Source organism: Salmo salar, chromosome ssa19 (assembly GCF_905237065.1).
Source record: "Salmo salar chromosome ssa19, Ssal_v3.1, whole genome shotgun sequence".
Classification (NCBI taxonomy): domain Eukaryota; kingdom Metazoa; phylum Chordata; class Actinopteri; order Salmoniformes; family Salmonidae; genus Salmo; species Salmo salar.
In genome coordinates this window covers 71931839-71954954 of record NC_059460.1, presented here as the reverse complement: position 1 = coordinate 71954954, position 23116 = coordinate 71931839, and the positions used below count along the sequence as shown (strand labels likewise).

Sequence of the window (23116 nt, the reverse complement as noted above, 5' to 3'; positions counted from 1 at the left end):
ATAATTATTCAACCCTCCATGTGGTCTATATTAAAAGGGCACTTCATTTAATATAACAGGCTTTTAAAATTCAATATTGGTTCACAATTTCTACTTAAAATATCAAAAGGACGCAAAAGACACTCCGTGGAACGACCCATGAGTCTGCCTCAAGAGGAAAGGACTAAGCTTCAAGGACCAGCCAGGACAAAGGCAAGATGATTAAAATAATTTATTTTTAAAACCCTAAATCTTTCTCTATATATATATATATATATATAAAATCACATCTTTACTTGATACATACAAACATTTCAACATCAGATTCATGTTTCAAATATACATTAATTTTGCCAAAGTACATTCAAAAGATTAGCAGACCAGAGCCTAGCCATCATCCATACTGTACCCCTACTGCAGTATCTCTGAGTGGTATGTATCTCTGCAGTATCTCTGAATGCTTCACTCTGAGCAGAGCAGACACTCACTGATGCTGCCCTGCTCCTCCTCACTACATGGAGCCGTTGTAGCTGGAGTACCAGTCTCTTTAACTAACATTCCACTCCTTGCCAAAGAGACTGGCCATTCGGCAATCTTCAAATATGAACATATCATCATCATTAATGAGCTCGAAGAGATCAGATGATTTGATCCTGATTTTCTAACCCTCACAGCTATCCTCCAATCACAATGTTTAATGCAAATTAGACTGATAGGAAAACTTCATTCATACATTCGATTGGAAACATTGGGCTTTCGATGTAGTCATTATAAACATTGGGCGCTGGGAGAACAGAGGATTTACGTTTATTTCAGCCAATGTGATCGCGTCACACCAGAGAAGCTCTCGCCATTCAAACTTCCCCAGCAGTTCATTGTGAACGCTGTAGCCTATTTCATATCCAGCAAGCAAGAGCAAGGCACTTATTTCCTCAAATATTTAGATATTATTTTGAGCAACACAAAAATATATATTTTCTATTTCTCAAAATAAGTGACCAAACTATTGTATATTGCTACTGCTGGAACATTGGGCTAGGCTACTGGTTCAAGAGCTATAAAAGGAATACAGAGGATCCAGTGGAGATGCCAGCAGAGATACAAGAATTGCGCAAGAAGGGAACAGTGAAGACAGATATGTAAATTTGAAATTATTCCATAGGCTGGGCTATTAATCCACAAATTTGAATTCTATATGGCATCAAATTTGCACGCACCTCATGTTCCAGAATGTTGTCATGGAAAATATTAATGTTGTTTCCAACTACCAATCAGCAACTGCGCTGTAAATCCGGCTGCATATTGAACGTTGAGATTGCCCAAAAGGCCAGTCTCTTTGACAAGGAGTGGAATGTTAGCTAGAGACTGGTACCCAGGCTAGAGCCGTTGTATACAGAGACAAATATCTCTGCTACTACCGCTCTCATCTCCATTAGGACGTCTCCTCTGGGGGCTGTATAGGTTCAAAATGGACACATACATAAGCTACATTCATATTTTTTTTCGGAGTAAAAAGCACAAACAAATGTTTTTTTGCGCTCATCTGATCCCGAGACAGAAATAGCCCATGTTAATTTTGTAAAATGAGAAATAGGGATCGACTGCATATAGAAAATACACCTCTTTGGCTTTGAAATCAAGGGCACAGACTTTAGTCAGAAGTAGTGCACTAGAAAGGGATCCTATGTGTAGATGAGAGGTCAACAGACCTAAAAAGGTCACAGGTCATCCATGGTAGGTGGAGGGCCCGTCCTGGATGTCTCTAGTAACCGGCCTCTCTCTCCGGTTCTGACCAGTCCCTAATCGGTTCAGCGGGTCCGATGTGCCAGGCCGCAGCCAGGGCTCCGTGGCAACCGTCTCCACAGACACACGCCTGTCCTGGTGGTATGGGGTGGACCGCAGCGAGAGGTGGTCCCCTTCATTGGCTGACAGCCCTCCTGGAGACCAGAGAGCCTTGTCATTCACACAGAAAGACACCTGATGGCCCAATCCTAACATGAGATACCTAGATCTGCAATTATCATGTAATTTATTTTAGAAAGAAATCTACCAAAAAGCGTCTATTATGTTGCAGCGGTGAATGATTTGCAGTTCTTGGTGCGGGATGAGGACAACCTTGTCCTCTCTACCTCTAGTCAGTTATATATAGAGCGCAGGAGGCTGCTGAGGGGAGGACACTCATAATAATAATAATAAATAGCTAGAATGGAGTGAATGAATGGTATTAAACACATGGAAACCGTGTATTTGATGTGTTAAATACCATTGTATTCATTCCGTTCCAGCCATTACTATGAGCCTGCCCAATTAAGGTGCAACCGGCCGCCTGTGATCTATAGCCATGCCATCATGGAACGCTCTGCCACTAGATGTTACTGTATGACAGTGCCTCTCCTCTTTCTAAAGATCTAGTTGAACTATACTGTACGAGTCAGTATAGTAAAGTACAAGTCATATAGTAGTTTTGTTGTCTCTTGGCGTCTTTCCTATATAGAAATATTTTTATTTGGGCTCCCGAGTGGCGCAATGGTCTAAGACACTGCATCTCAGTGCAAGAGGCGTCACTGCAGTTCCTGGTTTGAATCCAGGCTGCATTACATCCGGCCGTGATTAGGAGTCCCATATGGCGGTGCACAATTGGCCCACCGTCGTCCGGGTTTGGCCGGTGTAGGCCGTCATTGTAAATATGAATTTGTTCTTAACTGACTTGCCTTGTTAAATATTGGTTAAATAATTATAATTTTTTTAAATGTAGAATTGAATGTCCTTGTCTATAACTGTTCTGTACTTTGATGTAATAAAGTAAACCACAAAGACGTGATGTCACAGAGGTCATATGTCACTCCCTGTCGCTCTCACCTGATCTCCAGTCGTGGTCGTTGAAGTCATCCAGTCTGCGGATGCGTCTCTGGTTGCGGTCCTTCACCCCCTCAATGTTCAGGCTGGCCACAGAGAAGAGAGACTGGGCATCTGGTTGGCCCTCGTCATCCCTCTGACCACCGGGAGTCACCATGTCCTGGACCACAACATAGAAACACACAACATCTCTCAGTACAGCAGGTTACTAAAGATTACGGGTTACTAAAGACTACAGAGAGAATATGCACGTGTCCATGACACAAACTGTTCACATCCCTCTTGTTAGCGAAGAGAACATTTTGCAGGTCTTATGTGTTCATGTGATATCTGAGTGACTCAACAAAAATTGATGGGCTAAAAAATGTTAGCTAACATGGGCTAGTTGATAAACTGGACATTTCTGCAATGACTGACATGAAGAGGAAAACTGAGCGAGTTGAAAGCCTGATTGTGTTCCTTCCCCCCAGAAAATGTGTTTGTTCATCTCCCCTTATCTTCTAATTCTAAAACCTAGAAAAGAGGGAAAGTTGTGTATCATCTTCACTAGAATCCTTTCCCCAATGCCTGTCTCAAATGGAGGACATGAATGGACTCATTAAAGAGCTGTTGAAGTGGCACTAATTATGCAATGAGGACTCTTCTGAAGCTACAGGCCTTTCTTTCACTCCTCTGGAATAGACTCTTACATCCTCAAAGTCTCTTCTCCTGGCAGGCCTCCTGCTGTCCCTCTCCTGGGCTGAGGGCTGTCTGGACCTCAGGTTAACCTGGGCTTGTGCTGGGGATGGGGACCCTGCGTCACCATTGGGGTAATCTGAGGACACGGCACAGTAACACATTTACAAACAAGCAGGGTTGGATGACTGAATTGCTATTAGTCCCATTAAAAGTGAACATGCTACAGCAGTGATAAAAATATGAAGTGAGGGCAATATTGGGGGGTTAACACTATAGCAGCTGCAGCACATTCCTTTCCTAACTTCCTCTCTCAGTCCGGTCTTGCAAAACCCACCCTGAAGCTGGCATAGGCTCTCTGCCCTCTCGCAGGACTGGCACCAGCTGTGTGGGTGACATTGGCTTCACATGTGCCGTGTTGGCACTGGCAGCTACCCAGATCGTGCCCAATGCCCCTCCCCTCAATTGGCTGTAGTGTATCGTGTGTGTGTGTTCATCCCATATCCACTTCAGTGTAATACTGTACCCCAATGTATCACTATTCATGTCTTTCCAGTAAGCACATCCTCAGGAGAATATTTGTTTGGTCACCGACAACACCAGGCCACACCTCCTGTAAAAAAACAGGCTGTATGCCCAGCAGGCTCACCAATAAAAGCGCTCTCTGACTCCAATAAAGAGACTCTCTGGTGGTCTTGGCCTGGCTTCTCCCTCTGAAAGGATAGACACAGAATAACAGCCAGTCAGACACCTATAAAAACCAGTCTGGACCAAGTCAGACATGAGTTTCCCCAGCCAGGAGCGGCCAGAGGAAACTGGCTCAGATGTAATAAGAGAACAGTGAACTCACAGGATGATAATGAGGCTGTCGCTCCACATACGGCTCAAAGAAGTCTGTCAGGATGGGAGAGACACATTAAGAACAGTCTCTCTCTCTGTGTGTGTGTGTGTGTGTGTGTGTGTGTGTGTGTGTGTGTGTGTGTGTGACCTGACTCTCCTCTCCTCCTGATCCTGCGTTGTTGCTCCCTGAGCAGAGCCTGCTGCTGGATGTCCAGACTGTGTTCATCACTGGGCGGGTCGGGGTACACATGAAGCACCTCCTCACGAGATGCGCTGTCTATAACACACACACAGCTTAGTCCCTGCCTTCAGGATTACCACCTCCTCACGAGATGCGCTGTCTATAACACACACACAGCTTAGTCCCTGCCTTCAGGATTACCACCTCCTCACGAGATGCGCTGTCTATAACACACACACAGCTTAGTCCCTGCCTTCAGGATTACCACCTCCTCACGAGATGCGCTGTCTATAACACACACACAGCTTAGTCCCTGCCTTCAGGATTACCACCTCCTCACCATGACAGATGTCAGGCAGTGCAGCAGTGGTCATGTGTACGGATGCAGCACTAATGGTGGATGCAGATTAGCCTATTCACAGTGGATTTCCTCCCACACTAGCCAATCAGAGGGACTCTCTCTGGCCAGTGTCCACTATGATGAGAGGCTCTGTATTACAGTATAGGCTCAGCTGCGGCCAAGACTGATAGTCGACCTCTAGTGGAAAACATCCTTTGTCCTCAACCCCTCTATCAGTTTACTCTGAGTGTAAAAAACATTAGGAACTTCAGGAGCTCTTTCCATGACAGACTGACCAGGTGAATCCAGGTGAAAGCTATGACCCCTTATTGATGTCACTTGTTAGATCCACTTCAATCAGTGTAGATGAAGGGGAGAAGACAGGTTAAAGAAGGATTTTTAAGCCTTGAGACAATTGAGACATGGAGTCTGTATGTGTGCTATTGAGAGGGTGAATGGGCAAAACAAAATATTTAAGTGCCTTTGAATGGGGTATGGTAGTAGGTGCCTGGCACACCGGTTTGAGTGTCAAGAACTGCAACACTGTTGGGTTTTCCACACTCAACAGTTTCCCATGTGTTTCAAGAATGGTCCACCCCCCAGCCAACAAGCATTGAAGTCAACATGGGCCAGCATGCCCTGACAAATCAACGCTGCTCTGAAGGTAAAAGGGTGTGCAACTCAATAATACGAAGGTGTTCCTAATGTTTTGTACACTCTGTGTATACACTGAGGCAGTGCCACGGTGACTCAGCAGTCTAGACACTGAGCAGTGAGCTGCAGATGGACTGTAAGGAACATAATTGTTGTGTCAAGACATGACAACCATACTTGAGCATGACTGTACCCCAATTTCTCCGCAAAGGGAGAGGAAGACATAGGTAGGCCTCTGGAGAGCTATAGTACTGGAGGCAAGAGACGTTCTGCTCACACACACAACAGCAATGTGTTTCCACTCACTGGAGTAAACACACACTGGCGGACTTGCCATTAGGCAGAGGAGGCAATTGCCTCAAATCAAGGTGCCTCGTAAGCTGGGCATATTCTTTTTTTTTATATACAAATAAGAAGAAATCTACCATGCTCCATGAGGCATAATAAATAAATAATAAAAACAAATCCCCACCCAAATCGGTCTGTTTAAGCTAGAGATGTCTGTATTTTTGTTGACCTTCCGCATCTGAGGTGGAAGGTGGCCAAGCTACAGCGGTGTTTGTCAGGATACAATACGCATTTCTTTAGTAAAAAGACACAGGATACAGTAAGAGCTGCTGAGAATATTACCATTGTCGTCAAGGCAGAGGACATGTATGTGTAGCCCATGTATCTGATGCTGTCTGGCTAAAAACATTATGGTATGTCATACTATTTTGTGCCAGACAGAATCAGATACATGGGCTACATATAGTAAAACAGCGGGGCACTGTTTCGCTCGATAGGATGCTTTCTCTGGTGAGATAGTTTCAGCCACTTGCGAATTGAAGCAAAATTGGCAGGTGCACAGTGCACTGTTCGGATGCTGGAATTATTTGGGATGAACGTACAAAGGTAACCTACATTTTGAATTGATTTCTTTGACAATCAGATGAAAACATCATGACTGGTTGTTTTCATGGCACATTAAAAGGTAATACACTTGTACAGTTAAAAGACATGTCTTTACTACAAATCCCATAAATCAAATCTGAGGAGGGATGGGGGGGCTCAGACTGGCCTCTACCCCCGGCCTCCAAATCACAAAATCTGCCCCTGTATAAATAACAAAGGCATACAATGTTGTCATCACTCTGTAATGTACAGGCACACTAATGTACAGACCCTTCGCTAAGCCAGACCCAGAATTTTGGCCAACCAATCGCAGCGCTTCAATGGATTGCAACTGTCGTCCTCGGACAAGCTCATGTTTGAAACACATGAAAGCCATTGAGGGCATTACAAAAACTGAGAATGGTCATCCAAAAACAAATTGTTTAAATGGCTAAATAATATAACAGTACACCAGTGGTTCTTGATACTGTGATTCCTGAAACGCAGAGCCTGTTGGTGTATTTTTAGAATCTGAAACTATATTTTTGTTACATTTTTTGCTAGCTCAGCTGGTTTGCTAGCTAGTTATCAGTCTTATTGACCACCCAACATTGCTAAAACTAGCTAGGTAGCTAGCAAGTCAATATAACTTGTTTTTTCTAAATGTAAGCTAGCTAGCTAAGTTAGCCATGTTATGAATACAACCCTCATCTGCTGTCGACATCAGGATATGATTTGTAAAAGCAGTAATTAGCTCCAAAAGTGGTTAGTAACTTTGGCTTCATGCCAACAGTGCTTTCAGAACCTTCCAGTGGCTAGCCACACTACAACCTTCATTTGACCAGGTTCCCCTGAAGCAATTGTAATGACAGTCCACCACCACATACCAGAAAACCTCCTGATTAGCAAGGGGTAGGTAGTCTGTGTTAAATTTCATTGTGTATTAAAAACAATTTGAGATCATTGTGAGGGGATTTCACCAGTGGTTAGATGGGGGAATTGGGCATCCGGCGGGAAGGTTGTCTGAGGTTGCAAGAGTAACTGAGTGGGGCGGAGGGGGAGGGGGTCAATTGTTGTGGGGAAGGGTCAATTGTTGTTGTACACATAGATAGGGCTTGGGCTTGTCTAGCACCGACTTGTCCTTTTTCTAACATGCACATTTGTGAATGTTTGTGTGTCTAAGTGTTCTCTGGACCCCCAAATAAACTCAGCACTGGGAATCCATTCAAAGGCAATATCCTTTGCCCTGTGTTCTCTCCCTCTGTGTTTATGCTTCCAAACTGTCTGTTACTGATGGATGGCTTTTAAGATGAGTCAACCCATGACCTCATGAGAGTAATGCCATAGCGTGGCGGAGAGGAGACGGAAAGGAGACTTGATGAGGGCTGCACATCCGGCCAAGCTAAACAGAATAGTTGAGCCATGATGCCAGGGTAGTTCAGTATGGTGTGGGTTTCATTTAGCTCCATCAACAGCCTACGGCATCATAGCAGAAGGATTCCTGACCATAAACAACAGGATTTCACAATGACAGTCACCTTGGCAACTAGAGAACACAGAATCCCTCAACAACAACAAAAAATCTTAAATTACATTTACAGAGCAGATGGACAGCAGCAGGAATGAACTAAGCCTTGGCAATGGATCAGAGTTTATCGTATAGAAAAATTGGGTATAGGCTTGTAATTGCATGGGATGTACAGTGCATTCGGAAAGTATTCAGACCCCTTGACCTTTTCCACATTTTGTTATGTTGCAGCCTTATTCTAAAATGGATTAAATATGGTTTTCCCTCATCAATCTACACACAATACCCCATAATGACAAAGCAAAAACAAGTTAATACATTTTTGCAAATGTATTAAAAAAAAAAAAATCAAAATGGGGAAATCACATTTACATAAGTATTCAGACCATTTACTCAGTACTTTGTTGAAGCACCTTTGGCAGTGATTACAGCCCCGAGTCTTCTTGGGTATGACACTACAAGCTTGGCACACCTGTATTTGGGGAGTTTCTCCCATTCTTCTCTGCAGATCCTCTCAAGCTCTGTCAGGTTGGATGGGGAGCGTCACTGCACAGCTATTTTCAGGTCTCTTCAGAGATGTTCGATCAGGTTCAAGTCTGGGCTCTGGCTGAACCACTCAAGGACATTCAGAGACTTGTCCTGAACCCACTTCTGCGTTGTATTGTCTGTGTGCTTAGGGTTGTTGTCCTGTTGGAAGGTGAACTTCGCCCCAGTCTGAGGTGCTGAACACTCTGGAGAAGGTATTCATCAAGGATCTCTCTGTACGTTGCTCCGTTCATCTTTTCCTCGATCCTGGACTAACCTCCCAGTCCCTGCCGCTGAAAAACATCCCCACAGCATGATGCTGCTGCCACCACCGTGCTTCACCGTAGGGATGGTGCCAGGTTTCCTCCAGATCTGACGCTTGGCATTCAGGCCAAAAGTTCAATCTTGTTTTCATCAGACCAGAAAATCTTGTTTCTCATGGTCTGAGTCCTTTAAGTGCCTTTTGGCAAACTCCAAGCGGGCTGTCATGTGCCTTTTACTAAGGAGTGGCTTCTGTCTGGCCACTCTACCATGAAAGCCTGATAGGTGGAGTGCTGCAGAAAAGGTTGACCTTCTGGAAAGTTCTCGCATCTCCACAGAGGAACTATGGGGCTTTGTCACAGTGACCATCAGGTTCTTGGTCACCTCCTTGACCAAGGCCCTTCTCCCGATTGCTCAGTTTGGCCGGGCGGCCAGCTCTAAGAAGAGAGTCTTGGTGGTTACAAACTTCTTTCATTTAAGAATGATGGAGGACACTGTGTTCTTGCAGACCTTCAATACAGCAGAAATGTTTTAGTACCCTTCCCCAGATCTGTGCCTCGACACAATCCTGTCTCGGAGCTCTACGAACAATTAATTTGACCTCATGGTACCAGTCAAAAGTTTGAACACACCTACTCATTCCAGGGTTTTTCTTTATTTTAACTATTTTCCACATTGTAGAATAATAGTGAAGACATCAAAACTATGAAATAGCACATATGAAATCATGTAGTAACCCAAAAAGTGTTAAATAAATCTAAATATATTTCATATTATTTTAAGTAGCCACCCTTTGCTTTGATGACAGCTTTGCACACTCTTGGCATTCTCTCAACCAGCTTCATCTGGAATGCTTTTCCAACAGTCTTGAAGGAGTTCCCACATATGCTGAGCACTTGTTGGCTGCTTTTCCTTTACTCTGCAGTCCAACTCCTCCCAAACCATCTCAATTGGGGTAAGGTTGGGTGATTGTGGAGGCCAGGTCATCTGATGCAACAGTGAAAGGGTCTGAATACTTTCCGAATGCACTGTATGCTGTCAATTAACCTCTATATTTGATCTGGGGAGGGCATCAATAAGAGAATGAGAAGTGAGAGGGAGAAGACGCATGTCCATTTATAGTATAAAGAGTGTGTCATTGACTTACCTCTGTATTTGAGCTGGTTGAACTCCCTGATGTTCTGCATGTTGACATGGGCAGCTGCAGCAGCCGTTCCAGAGTTGGGTCTTCTGGACGACCCCTGGGCTCTGATGAGTGCCATCTCAAACACGTCCCCATGGGGGCGCCCTCTGCGCCTGGGCACAACACAGAATGGAACATCAACACGCCACAGTCACCCCTATAAAATATGCATGTTTTGTTTGCAACCATACACCGACAAGCGTACAGCTTACAGAACAAACAAGTACCTGGTAAATCAGTTTTGTTTCATTAAAAACATGGATTACAGTGTATTGTTCCAGGGAGGAGTCAGAATAAAGCTATAGCACCTGGGCCTGTGGATGTTCGACACTTTCAAGTGTTTCTTTCAGACCCGAAGCAGGCATGATGGGGTATTCAGCATAGGCTGCTTATACGACCTGAGAAAAGCCTTCTAACTGGCAGAGGCTCAAAGATGTATTCTCCAGTGCTTTTAAGGTGCACTAGTGTTTGAATACATGCAGTACTTTGAAGAGCCATGCGTGACCAGAGCAAAGTTCTGGTATTCACCATTCATGAAACGTTTGTTCCTCCTGAACATACCCTGGGCAATAAGGGCAAGACTGTTCAAGGTAAATGGTTTAGATTTGTCAACGTTGTGACCTACTGTGGCCCTGGTGTTACTGTAAGGGGTGTGTCTATCCTGCCTACCTGTTGGAGATGGGTGTGTCTGTCCTGCCTACCTGGTGTAAAGGGGTGTATCTGTCTCCTCTCTGTCACTCTGCAGCAGCTGCCCCTCCAGCCGTCTCTGTTCGCTCCGCAGCTGCCTCCGCAGCGTGGACAACTCACTGATCACACCCTGCTGCTGGTCCTCTGGCAGGGAGAGGGACAGGTAGAGACAGACCATGGGGAAAGGGAAAGAAACATAGTTGAGAGAAGATAACATTGAAGTCAGGTCTTTTCTCCAGTATTTCTTTGAGTGGTCTATCTCAGTGCTAAGGCAAAAACCAAAACGTGCACCCAGGGGGGGCCCCAGGACAGAGTTTGGGGAACCCTGCTCTATCTAACCTGTGGCTCGGAGCTGGTTTCTCCTGGCAGGTACAGGTGGAGAGTGTGGTGCTGACATAGAACGCTCCTGGGGACACAAGGAACAAGGAGAGTGAGTGTGTATGTGTATGTGTCTCTGCAGGGGTTAGGATTAAGGTTAGGGTTGGGGTTGAGCCAGGGTGTGGACATGAAGCTAGGGTTAGAGTGACTAAGTTACTTACAGACAGGGCCCTAGAGGAGAGCTGGCTGACAGCAGAGGGAGGTCTGGGAGAGAGGTGCTGCTTCCCCAGTCTCTTCTGCAGGGCTGGGATAGGTGGGGACGGATCCCTCTGACTCTGCATAAAGGTCATGGCACAACTCCCATTCAGACGGCTCAGTACAACACCAAGTAGTTTCTACAGTATCCAGCATCTTCTGAACATGTTACACACCTCTTCCTTTCGCGCCTGTCTTTCCCTCTCAACCTGCTGTCTCAGGGTCTTGCTCTCACGTTCTTCCTCCTCCCTGCTCTTCCTGTCCGCCTCCTTACGGCGCTCCTCAGCCTGGCGGATCAGCTCTTCATTCTTGGCACTTTGCTAAAGCAGGGGAAAATACAGAATCCAGTTTCAATACTTGCATCCTTCAACCAATGTGTGTTCACGTATCGAATCGAAAATGATAACCTCCTCCTCACCTCGATCTCCTTCTGTTTCCTCCTCTGCTGCTCCTCCTCAAACTCCTGCTGGATAAGAACCCTCTGCTCTGCCAGCCTCTTTTCCTCCCTCTCCTCCTCCATCCTTTCACGGTCCCTCTCCTTCGCTTCCTTACTCCTTTTCTCCTCGATCTGTCCATCACAAAACAAACAGCACTGTTCATCACTCTGACCGTGGTCTGTGAGCACAGCCTGGACGGGCTCTTTTGAACATTATCAAAAACCTTTGTGGTTCTTGTTTGATCCATAGTATCCACAGATCAATAGCATGGTTCCATTATTACTCCCGTGGAGCCAGTGGAGGTGTTCTCCCTGGGTGTAGGCTAAGGGCTGTAGGGCCAGGTACCTGCTGCTTCAGGTAGTCTTTGTATATGTCCTGCTCCTGGAGCTGCTGTGGAGTAGGCTGATCACTGAACACGTTGCTCCGCGCGAACTGGGACGTCTGGGCAAAGGAGAAACCTGCAGGGACGGATGGAGAGGGGTGACTCATCAATTCACACACACATACATACAAAAGACCAGGACAGTGAAAACTGACATTTACAGAGTGTCTGTGAGAGTTGGGCTACCTGATATTCCCCTGGGGGTAAGTCCCCCTCCACCTCCAATCCTGCCTACAGAGCCCTGGGGCCATCTCCTGTCCCTGGACTCTGGGTTTACGTACACCTCCTTGTTGATCCTGTGCATTCTGTTCAGATCACCTGGAGGCATAGAGGCATCGTTATCAGCTACAAAAGAGACTTCCAATGTAGTGGTGACTCACAGCTTACGCTGCAGTGCCTCCTCGCACCAGGGCCAATGCAATGACAACAGAGATGTTGACAGAGAAATAGCCCAGAGGTTTACATGCTGACCACACCGCCGGCGTCGCGTGCATTGCAAAATAAATGTACACATACATGTTATTCAATCATTGCACCCACACTGCTTGTGCGTGTCAACGAACTTCTTCTATTTGTGACGCTTGACGCGCTGCAAGTCCGGCCTCTCCCATCTCCTCATTGGTTTTTAGGAACATATATCCACGTGGGTGATTAAAAGATGAACTGAGGTCCACAGTCCAGTTGGTGGTGGTAATGCACCTTAAAGTTGGTTGCCAACAGCCATATAAAGTCCAAAGAAGAAGAAGCCTGAAGGAGGAGAGATTACTAGAAACAAACTCGGTTTACCGTTTTATCCTTGGATTAATTGTCGGAGTAGAGGACCTTGTGCATTTCAGGTAAAATAACAACCCAATGTTTATTTACCAGGACGAATTAGCTAGCAACAGCAAGCTAGCTATCTAAATTGCCATAAATGTTTAATGCTTTTTGACCCGTCCCCAAATTAATATAGTTGGTTCAGAGTTTGTTTGGATATTTCAACCTGCATATCCTGGTCGCATCTGGTGTGGGTGGACAAAATCAACACACGTGCGATGGAGCGGTGTGGTCAGCATGTTATACTGAATCAAGTGACTGAAAACTAAGGTTTCATACACAAATTCAGAGAAGTTATCATTTGTTTTTTTACAGTTACTACGTATATGAATAAACCTAAATCTAACGGTAAAGACAGAGCAACTAAAGAGGACTAACGACTATGATAAACTCAGCAAAAAAAGAAACGGCCTTTTTCAGGACCCTGTCTTTCAAAAGATAATTCGTAAAAATCCAAATAACTTCACAGATCTTAATGGTAAAGGGTTTAAACACCGTTTCCCATGCTTGCTCAATGAACCATAAACAATTAAGACACTAACAGCTTACAGACGGTAGGTAATTAAGGTCACAGTTATGAAAACTTAAACACTAAAGAGGCCTTTCTACTGACTCTGAAAAACACCAAAAGAAAGATGCCCAGGGTCCCTGCTCATCTGCGTGAACGTGCCTTAGGCATGCTGCAAGGAGGCATGAGGACTGCAGATGTGGCCAGGGCAATAAATTGCAATGTCCGTACTATGAGACGCCTAAGACAGCGCTACAGGGAGACAGGATGGACAGCTGATTGTCCTCGCAGTGGCAGACCACGTGTAACAACACCTGCACAGGATCGGAACACCCGAACATCACACCTGCGAGACAGGTACAGGATGGCAACAACAACTGCCCGAGATACACCAGGAACGCACAATCCTTCCATCAGTGCTCAGACTGTCCACAATAGGCTGAGAGAGCCTGGACTGAGGGCTTGTAGGCCTGTTGTAAGGCAGGTCCTCACCAGATATCACCGGCAATGTCGCCTATGGGCACAAACCCACCGTCGCTGGACCAGACAGGACTGGCAAAAAGTGCTCTTCACTGACGAGTCGCGGTTTTGTCTCGCCAGGGGTGATGGTCGAATTCGCGTTTATCGTCGAAGGAATGAGCATTACACCGAGGCCTGTACTCTGGAGCGGGATCGATTTGGAGGTGGAGGGTCCGTCATGGTCTGGGGCAGTGTGTCACAGCATCATCGGACTGAGCTTGTTGTCATTGCAGGCAATCTCAACGCTGTGCGTTACAGGGATGTTAGTGTTCTGCCATGACCAGCAAAGAGCCCGGATCTCAATCCCATTGAGCACACTGTTGGATCGGAGGGTGAGGGCTAGGGCCATCATCGACTCAGTGGGTTTTGTCCAACATGTCTCCAGACCTACTCACTGCCACAGTCATACTCTGGACCTAGTTTTGTCCCGTGGAATAAATGTTGTGATTCTTAATGTTTTTCCTCATAATCCTGGACTATCAGACCACCATTTTATTACGTTTGCAATCGCAGCAAATAATCTGCTCAGACCCCAACCAAGGAGCATCAAAAGTCGTGCTATAAATTCTCAGACAACCCAAAGATTCCTTGATGCCCTTCCAGACTCCCTCTGCCTACCCAAGGACGTCAGAGGACAAAAATCAGTTAACCACCTAACTGAGGAACTCAATTTAACCTTGCGCAATAACCTAGATGCAGTTGCACCCCTAAAAACATTTGTCATAAGAAACTAGCTCCCTGGTATACAGAAAATACACGAGCTCTGAAGCATGCTTCCAGAAAATTGGAACGGAAATGGCGCCACACCAAACTGGAAGTCTTCCGACTAGCTTGGAAAGACAGTACCGTGCAGTATCGAAGAGCCCTCACTGCTGCTCGATCATCCTATTTTTCCAACTTAATTGAGGAAAATAAGAACAATCCTAAATTTATTTTTGATACTGTCGCAAAGCTAACTAAAAAGCAGCATTCCCCAAGAGAGGATGGCTTTCACTTCAGCAGTAATAAATTCATGAACTTCTTTGAGGAAAAGATCATGATCATTAGAAAGCAAATTACGGACTCCTCTTTAAATCTCCATATTCCTCCAAAGCTCCGTTGTCCTGAGTCTGCACAACTTTGCCAGGACCTAGGATCAAGGGAGACACTAAAGTGTTTTAGTACTATATCTCTTGACACAACGATGAAAATAATCATGGCCTCTAAACCTTCAAGCTGCATACTGGACCCTATTCCAACTAAACTACTGAAAGAGCTGCTTCCTGTGCTTGGCCCTCCTATGTTGAACATAATAAACGGCTCTCTATCCACCGGATGTGTACCAAACTCACTAAAAGTGGCAGTAATAAAGCCTCTCTTGAAAAAGCCAAACCTTGACCCAGAAAATATAAAAAACTAAAAATCGGCCTATATCGAACCTTCCATTCCTCTCAAAAAATTGGAAAAAGCTGTTGCGCAGCAACTCACTGCCTTCCTGAAGACAAACAATGTATACGAAACGCTTCAGTCTGGTTTTAGACCCCATCATAGCACTGAGACTGCACTTGTGAAGGTGGTAAATGACCTTTTAATGGCGTCAGACCGAGGCTCTGCATCTGTCCTCGTGCTCCTAGACCTTAGTGCTGCTTTTGATACCATCGATCACCACATTCTTTTGGAGAGATTGGAAACCCAAATTGGTCTACAAGGACAAGTTCTGGCCTGGTTTAGATCTTATCTGTCGGAAAGATATCAGTTTGTCTCTGTGAATGGTTCGTCCTCTGACAAATCAACTGTAAATTTCGGTGTTCCTCAAGGTTCCGTTTTAGGACCACTATTGTTTTCACTATATATTTTACCTCTTGGGGATGTCATTCGAAAACATAATGTTAAATTTCACTGCTATGCGGATGACACACAGCTGTACATTTCAATGAAACATGGTGAAGCCCCAAAATTGCCCTCGCTAGAAGCCTGTGTTTCAGACATAAGGAAGTGGAGGGCTGCAAACTTTCTACTTTTAAACTCGGACAAAACAGAGATGCTTGTTCTAGGTCCCAAGAAACAAAGAGATCTTCTGTTGAATCTGACGATTAATTTTGATGGTTGTACAGTCGTCTCAAATAAAACTGAAGGACCTTGGATTTACTCTGGACCCTGATCTCTCTTTTGAAGAACATATCAAGACTGTTTCAAGGACAGCTTTTTTCCATCTACGTAACATTGCAAAAATCAGAAACTTTGTCCAAAAGTTATGCAGAAAAATGAATCCATGCTTTTGTTACTTCTAGGTTGGACTACTGCAATGCTCTACTTTCCGGCTACCCGGATAAAGCACTAAATAAAACTTCAGTTAGTGCTAAATACGGCTGCTAGAATCCTGACTAGAACCAAAAAAATGTATCATATTACTCCAGTGCTAGCCTCCCTACACTGGCTTCCTGTTAAGGCAAGGGCTGATTTCAAGGTTTTACTGCTAACCTACAAAGCATTACATAGCCTTGCTCCTACCTATCTTTCCGATTTGGTCCTGCCGTACATACCTACACGTACGCTACGTTCACAAGACGCAGGCCTCCTAATTGTCCCTAGAATTTCTAAGCAAACAGCTGGAGGCAGGGCTTTCTCCTATAGAGCTCCATTTTTATGGAATGGTCTGCCTACCCATGTGAGAGACGCAGACTCGGTCTCAACCTTTAAGTCTTTACTGAAGACTCAGCTCTTCAGTAGGTCCTATGATTGAGTGTAGTCTGGCCCAGGAGTGTGAAGGTGAACGGAAAGGCTCTGGAGCAACGAACCGCCCTTGCTGTCTCTGCCTGCCCAGTTCCCCTCTCTCCACTGGGATTCTCTGCCTCTAACCCTATTACAGGGGCTGAGTCACTGGCTTATTGGCGCTCTTCCATGCTGTCCCTAGGAGGGGTGCGTCACTTGAGTGGGTTGAGTCACTGACGTGATCTTCCTGTCTGGGTTGGCACCCCCCCTTGGGTTGTGCCGTGGCGGAGATCTTTGTGGGCTATACTCGGCCTTGTCTCAGGATGGTAAGTTGGTGGTTGAAGATATCCCTCTAGTGGTGTGGGGGCTGTGCTTTGGCAAAGTGGGTGGGGTTATATCCTGCCTGTTTGGCCCTGTCCGGGGGTATCATCGGATGGGGCCACAGTGTCTCCTGACCCCTCCTGTCTCAGCCTCCAGTATTTGTGCTGCAGTAGTTTATGTGTCGGGGGGCTAGGGTCAGTCTGTTATATCTGGAGTATTTCTCCTGTCTTATCCAGTGTCCTGTGTGAATTTAAGTATGCTCTCTCTAATTCTCTCTCTCTTCTCTCTCTCTCTCTCTCGGAGGAGGACCCGAGCCCTAGGACCATGCCTCCGGACTACCTGGCATGATGACTCCTTGCTGTCCCCAGTCCACCTGGCTGTGCTGCTGCTCCAGTTTCAACTGTTCTGCCTGCGGCTATGGAACCCTGACCTGTTCACCGGACGTGCTACCTGTCCCAGACCTGCTGTTTTCAACTCTCTAGAGACAGCAGGAGCGATAGAGATACTCTCAATGATCGGCTATGAAAAGCCAACTGACATTTACTCTTGAGGTGCTGACTTGTTGCACCCTCGACAACTACTGTGATTATTATTATTTGACCATGCTGGTCATTTATGAACATTTGAACATCTTGGCCATGTTCTGTTATAATCTCCACCCGGCACAGCCAGAAGAGGACTGGCCACCCCTCATAGCCTGGTTCCTCTCTAGGTTTCTTCCTAGGTTTTGGCCTTTCTAGGGAGTTTTTCCTAGCCACCGTGCGTCTACATCTGCATTGCTTGCTGTTTGGGGTTTTAGGCTGGGTTTCTGTACAGCACTTTGAGATATCAGGTGAGGTAAGAAGGGCTATATAAATACATTTGTTTTGATTTGATTCCCCCCAGAAATGTCTGGGAACTTGCAGGTGCCTTGGTGGATGAGTGGAGTAACATCTCACAGCAAGAACTGGCAAATCTGGTGCAGTCCATGAGGAGGAGATGCACTGCAGTACTTAATGCAGCTGGTGGCCACACCAGATACTGACTGTTACTTTTGATTTTGACCCCCCCTTTGTTCAGGGACACATTATTCCATTTCTGTTAGTCACATGTCTGTGGAACTTGTTCAGTTTATGTCTCAGTTGTTGAATCTTGTTATGTTCATACAAATATTTACACATGTCAAGTTTGCTGAAAATAAACGCAGTTGACAGTGAGAGGACGTTTATTTTTTTGCTGAGTGTATATATAAAATCAAAAAGGTGACGTACTGATGAGATTTCCCCGGTCGTCTTTGAGCGGGGCCCCTCCTCCCCCCTTCCCCCAGGGATCATAGGCCTTCATCTCCGCCTCGATCTTGGCATCATAGCGATCCCTTTTCTCCCTCTCCTGTCTTTTTCGCTCCTCTCTTTCCTGGATCTGTGGCCAGAGGGGGGAAGATGCCATCAAGTACTGGTCATAAAATTTCATTTAAAAAAATGTCTGAGTTCATTTGAGAGATAAGAAAAAGTCAATCTATTCAAACTGAGCTCTCCAGTATGTTGTAAATTAAACGTGTTCCCCTTTTCTACTGCCCTTGTGATATTCCTGCTGTATTCCCTTTACCTTGGAAAAGTGCTGACTCCACTCTCGCCTGATCTCTTCCTGTCAAAATATTGCAGTCTGTCACTAATCTGAATCATTGGTTTCCTGTTCCTCTGGCATCAGCAGAGGGAAACACAACCATCTGACACCGCTAGCTAGCAGAGTTAACATCTCACTAAGCCACCCTCCACCTTTACTCTCACAGGGTCATGTTCAGTAGCGCACAACACAGCAAAACATTGATATTTTCCCAAATATGCAGTTATTGCTCCAGATAATAATGCTGTGATGACAAGGGGGGGGGTAGAGAGAGGGAGTCAGTAAGGTGAGGTAAGGACAAGAGGACAGACTTTTCTCTCAGTCTTATCACAATAATGAGAGTACGGCTATCACACCCCTCCATCACACTTACCCCGCCTCCATACCACAGCTGGGAGAAATTGAAGCCCAGACACAGCCCTTAGCCATGGTATATTGGCAATATAACCACAAACCCCAGAGGTGTCTTATTGCTATTATAAACTGGTTACCAGCATAATTAGAGCAGTAAAAATAAATGTTTTGTCATACCCGTCACATACGGTCTCTGATATACAACAGCTTTCAGCCAATCAGCAATCAGGGCTCGAACCACCCACTTTCTAATGTATTACAATGTCCTGTGATATTGTTTATGTCAATGGGATTTTCCCTTGTTAAAACAAAGTTGAAATACATTTTTCAATGTGTAGCCTACCTGTTGTCTCAGTGCTTCCTGGTAGTTCAACACACTCTCCTTGGACTGCTTAGGCCTCTCTCCTATCGCTCCAACACCCAGCCCAGCTCCAGGGAGGGCCACAGCATGCTGATAGGCTCCTCTGGAGAAAGACATTCAAACATTATGGGTAACCATATCAACACAATACCCCCAGTTGTGAGAGACATATAGCCTACACACAGCTCTCAATGCTTGCTTAGGGTGCCCTCTTCTGTTTCTTTAAATAACTCAAACCTGAAGTTGTGTTACTTAGCAATGAGCTGTATGAAAACAAATGTGTGTAATTATGTGTGAGTGGGTGACTTGTGTGCAGGTCTCCAGACAATGTGGAACGGTATGGAAGTCCTGTACTAAGGACGCCCACCGGGCCCCTTGATGTCCAGGTGGAGGAATCATTCCTGGAGGCAGATTTGGGAAGACCATGGGCTGCCCTCCACCTCCTTGAGGTCCATCTAAAGGGAAAGATAGGAGAACACTATATCAGTTGGATATCAATCAACACACACACACACACACACACACACACCGAAAAGTGTCCAAAACATTGTCAGATCTTTACTGAATTAACGAAGGCAGCTACAACGGGTGTTCTCGAGTTATGTTAGTAGATTGCCATGTTTTGGCACAGAGCTGCAGCACTCACGTCTTTGCCCGGCACTCACACACACACATATCCCTGGATCAGAGGAGGCTGGTGAGGGGAGGACAGCTTATAATAATGAATGGAATGGTACCAAGTACATGGAAACCAGGTGTTTGTGTTTGAGACCATTCCATTCATTCCGTTCCAGCCTTACTATGAACCTGTCCTCCCCATTTAAAGTACAACCAGCCACCACTGCACTAGATGGATACCTTCCCATTTGATAAAGTATAGTGAGTATTGGCTATTGAACAATAGGAGGCATTTCTCCAGAAGTGGAGCATATTGGATGCAGTTGCTCATATACATCTGCACTGGGAGACTGTGGAACTCATTTCCAATAAGCTGTCTGTCCATGAGCCGTATAAATCATGAGTGGGTCATATGAGCGTTATGGGAAACTGTGCCAAGCCCTGTTGGCCCATGATCTGGTGACATAGTGGCTTCATAATAAAATGGTAATGACCCTCCATGGAAAGCCCCGGGGGGTTTATTTAAGGCTTGGTGGATTACTCACCGCCAACAATGGAGTCACCATATATTACCAAGAGAATTCAATGACAGTGAATCACAATTGTCTGCAATAAATCTGTCTAATTTTAAGGATAGCCAGATCCTAAACCTCTGTGCACGATATCACAAAATAAGAAGAGAGAAAAGGATTATGGTCACATCCTGTCACGAGGCCTCTTTCCCAAAACACAGGACAGTATATTTTGCCCAGTTGTTAACTGAGATACTAACAGTAGAGCAGATTTTTGTCCAGGGGATTCCTTGCTCCATAGTAGTAATAGGCCTCATCATACGGAGTCCTGTAGGCATCAGTTAGAGTGGGCGGCAATGGAGGAGGTAAGCTAGCAATTCTGGAAAAAGCAACACACACACACACACACACACACACACACACAATTTTAGTATACACATTCAAAAAACACAACAACGACTGACCAAGTAAAGATCGACTTTTGTTACCCCGTCTTGTTTCACTGTACCTTGGGGCGACTATCTCTCCCAGGGTACTAGAGAGGCTCCTGTGGAAGTCTTCATTGAGAGGGGCGCCCCCAGGCACCCCCATGCCTGCCCCTGCTCCTGCTCCAGCCCCCATCTCTAACCGCGGCCCCCCTGCCCCTGTTAGTTTGCCCAGGATGTTAGTGTAGTCCATTGGAGGGGAGGGGAAGGCAACACGGGGCCTCCCAGGGGGGACCTCTCTCCTCTGTGCCCGCCTCAGGCCTCTCCTGGCGGGGCCTGGGGCTAGAGTTGGTCCCCAGGGCGTCCAGGCCTACTCCGGGTCTATAGGGGATGTCACGTCTCCGGCCCTCATATTCGCGGTTCACCGCCCCAAACTGCATAATGCGGTCAGGCTGGGAGTACACGTGGAAAGAGACTATGTGACTCATGGTGGTCAAAAATGATGGAACACTTGAATACATCAGAGTGAAAGTTTAGTCACCATCTATGGTAAAGTACAAAGTAATTCAGGGGCAGAAATAAATGAATCGATTATCAGTGTAATTGATTCAGAGCGATGTGAAATGTGCTGATCATGCCATTGTTGTGAGAAGGGCTACTTTCCAAAAGACTTGACAAGCTATTCAGACATGATGCAAAGTCTTTCCTGAAAACATAAAAACCCAAGTCAAAACAGTCACTGGAAATGAAAGAACAAACAAACATCTTGGTATGACATATTTGTTTGTTTCTCCAGAGCTTGAAATACATGATTTACATTCTGTCAAAATGTAAGAGTACACATCATTACAATATTGTTACCACCACAGCATATTTGTTAAGTCGTGACCTTACATTCTCTTTCATATGGTTAACCATACTTTCATAACCCAAATGTCATACATTATGCATTTCAAGGACAATACAGTATGCAATACATCCTCAAAATATTAACTAACCCTTTTACCTGTTTCTCTGGGTCAATCGCCCCAGTGGCAGCAACCCTCAGCTCAAGATCCTTCTCCCTAAAAAAAAAAAAAGAATACAAAAATATTGAAACAATTTTTACACACTATCCACTGACAGTCACAGTTTATAACCCAACATAGGGCCCTGGTCATATCTAACAACCAACTTGACCCATACTGGTGTGAAAGATACCATGAAATCTCTCAGTGTTAACCTCACTTCTTTTTGTTCCTCTGCCCCTCAGCCATCTGTTCCAGCAGCTCTTGTCTGTAGCGGTCCTTCCGCCTCTGTGTGGCCACATCCCCCTCCGTTTCCCCTGAGAAAAATCCCAACACACAACAAATAGCCGTTCAACTTAACAAGCATGTGTTAGAGCAGGGATGGGTAAACTGTTTGGCTCCAGGGCCACATCGGGAGTTCAAAAATCAACGGAGGGCCGCACAGATTTCTTTTGGACCGATTCGTTTGTCAAAATCTATTTGTGGGTCAGACAAAAGGAAGCTATTTGACAATATAAAATATATAGGTCCATTATAATTCCTAAGTTTTAGATGTTCAAGTTTGGTCTGGAGTATTTTTCGGTACCCAAAATAATCATTTTCACCCCCCCAGAAAAATGATCCAGCAGCCATAGTTTTCCCACCCGTATTACAGCTAATGACGTTTCACATTTATGTTTGTTAAATTAACTTTAAATGTCCCAGACACACAGTACTGCTTTATAGAAAATAGAAAGTGTACATTACACATTCAACATAATACATACATTACCCATCATTCACATTACGCACTTCTCATATAGCCACATACATAACAAATGTAATGTTATTAGTTACAGCTACCGGTATATAGATATAGCCTACCTGTATCTAAAGATCAGACCTGAACACACACACACACACGCTAAACATGCATTAAATGAGTGGCTCCTACCGATCATGAGTCCGGTGAAAAACTCGGCCTTGTCCTTATGGGCTGCAGACCTGGATCTCTCGGCGGTCTTCATGGCCGCTGGCATCACAGCACTGGAGAACAGTTACACCGTTACATAGACAGACAGTAGCTAGGTAAACGTCTGCAGTTCAATTCACCCAATCAATGAACCACCTCATAAAATACATGGCCTAGCCAATCAGTACTCCTCGCAGCCCCACCCAAGTCAACCCGCACCACCACCTCACACACTACCACAACAGATCCCAGTGTCTGACTGCAGTCTTCTCTTTACCCAGTGACCCAGACACTAAAGAGTAAAGACCCATCACAGTCAAATCAATGCAGCTCCCCTGATGGAATTGAAGTGAGTGTATGCCTGAGGCTAAAACCCAAACCTCAATAGTAATGAGAGGGAATGCTCTCTTACACAGCTTATTGAACAGTGGTTCTATTTAGAAGCACAGAAATGGC

At 45.3% G+C, this 23116-nt stretch overlaps 1 protein-coding gene across 4 annotated transcripts; it reads right to left on the bottom strand.

The window, feature by feature from the left end:
- Positions 1–196: 196 nt before the first annotated feature.
- Positions 197–22005, bottom strand: cspp1a (centrosome and spindle pole associated protein 1a). 4 transcript variants are annotated; one of them, XM_014159498.2, is made up of 22 exons: positions 21929–22005; positions 21708–21765; positions 20785–21153; positions 20537–20655; positions 19514–19601; positions 19129–19249; positions 18414–18452; positions 18080–18227; positions 12161–12292; positions 11938–12050; positions 11574–11723; positions 11332–11475; positions 11122–11235; positions 10922–10988; positions 10597–10726; positions 9860–10008; positions 4499–4627; positions 4361–4404; positions 4160–4223; positions 3525–3649; positions 2839–2995; positions 198–1916 (listed from the first exon to the last, which is right to left on the bottom strand). In XM_014159498.2, exons 3-22 carry the CDS (start codon positions 20952–20954, stop codon positions 1705–1707), a joined length of 2415 nt encoding a protein of 804 aa, XP_014014973.2. In that variant the 5' UTR covers positions 20955–21153; positions 21708–21765; positions 21929–22005; the 3' UTR covers positions 198–1704. The 4 variants fall into 4 exon arrangements, with proteins under 4 accessions (XP_014014977.2, XP_014014973.2, XP_045558648.1 ...); XM_014159500.2 differs by lacking the exon at positions 18414–18452 and having other exon boundaries at positions 199–1916; XM_045702692.1 differs by lacking the exons at positions 21708–21765; positions 21929–22005 and having other exon boundaries at positions 20785–21271.
- Positions 22006–23116: the final 1111 nt, after the last annotated feature.

Excerpts from the sequence above, each read along its gene's own strand:
- cspp1a (XM_014159498.2), bottom strand. The coding sequence starts at position 20,954 with ATGGACTACACTAACATCCTGGGCAAACTAACAGGGGCAGGGGGGCCG. Across the intron at positions 18,228-18,413 it reads GGAGTCAGCACTTTTCCAAG|ATCCAGGAAAGAGAGGAGCG; the intron begins GTAAAGGGAATA and ends CTCTGGCCACAG. Across the intron at positions 3,650-4,159 it reads GTCAGAGAGCGCTTTTATTG|ATTACCCCAATGGTGACGCA; the intron begins GTGAGCCTGCTG and ends CCGTGTCCTCAG.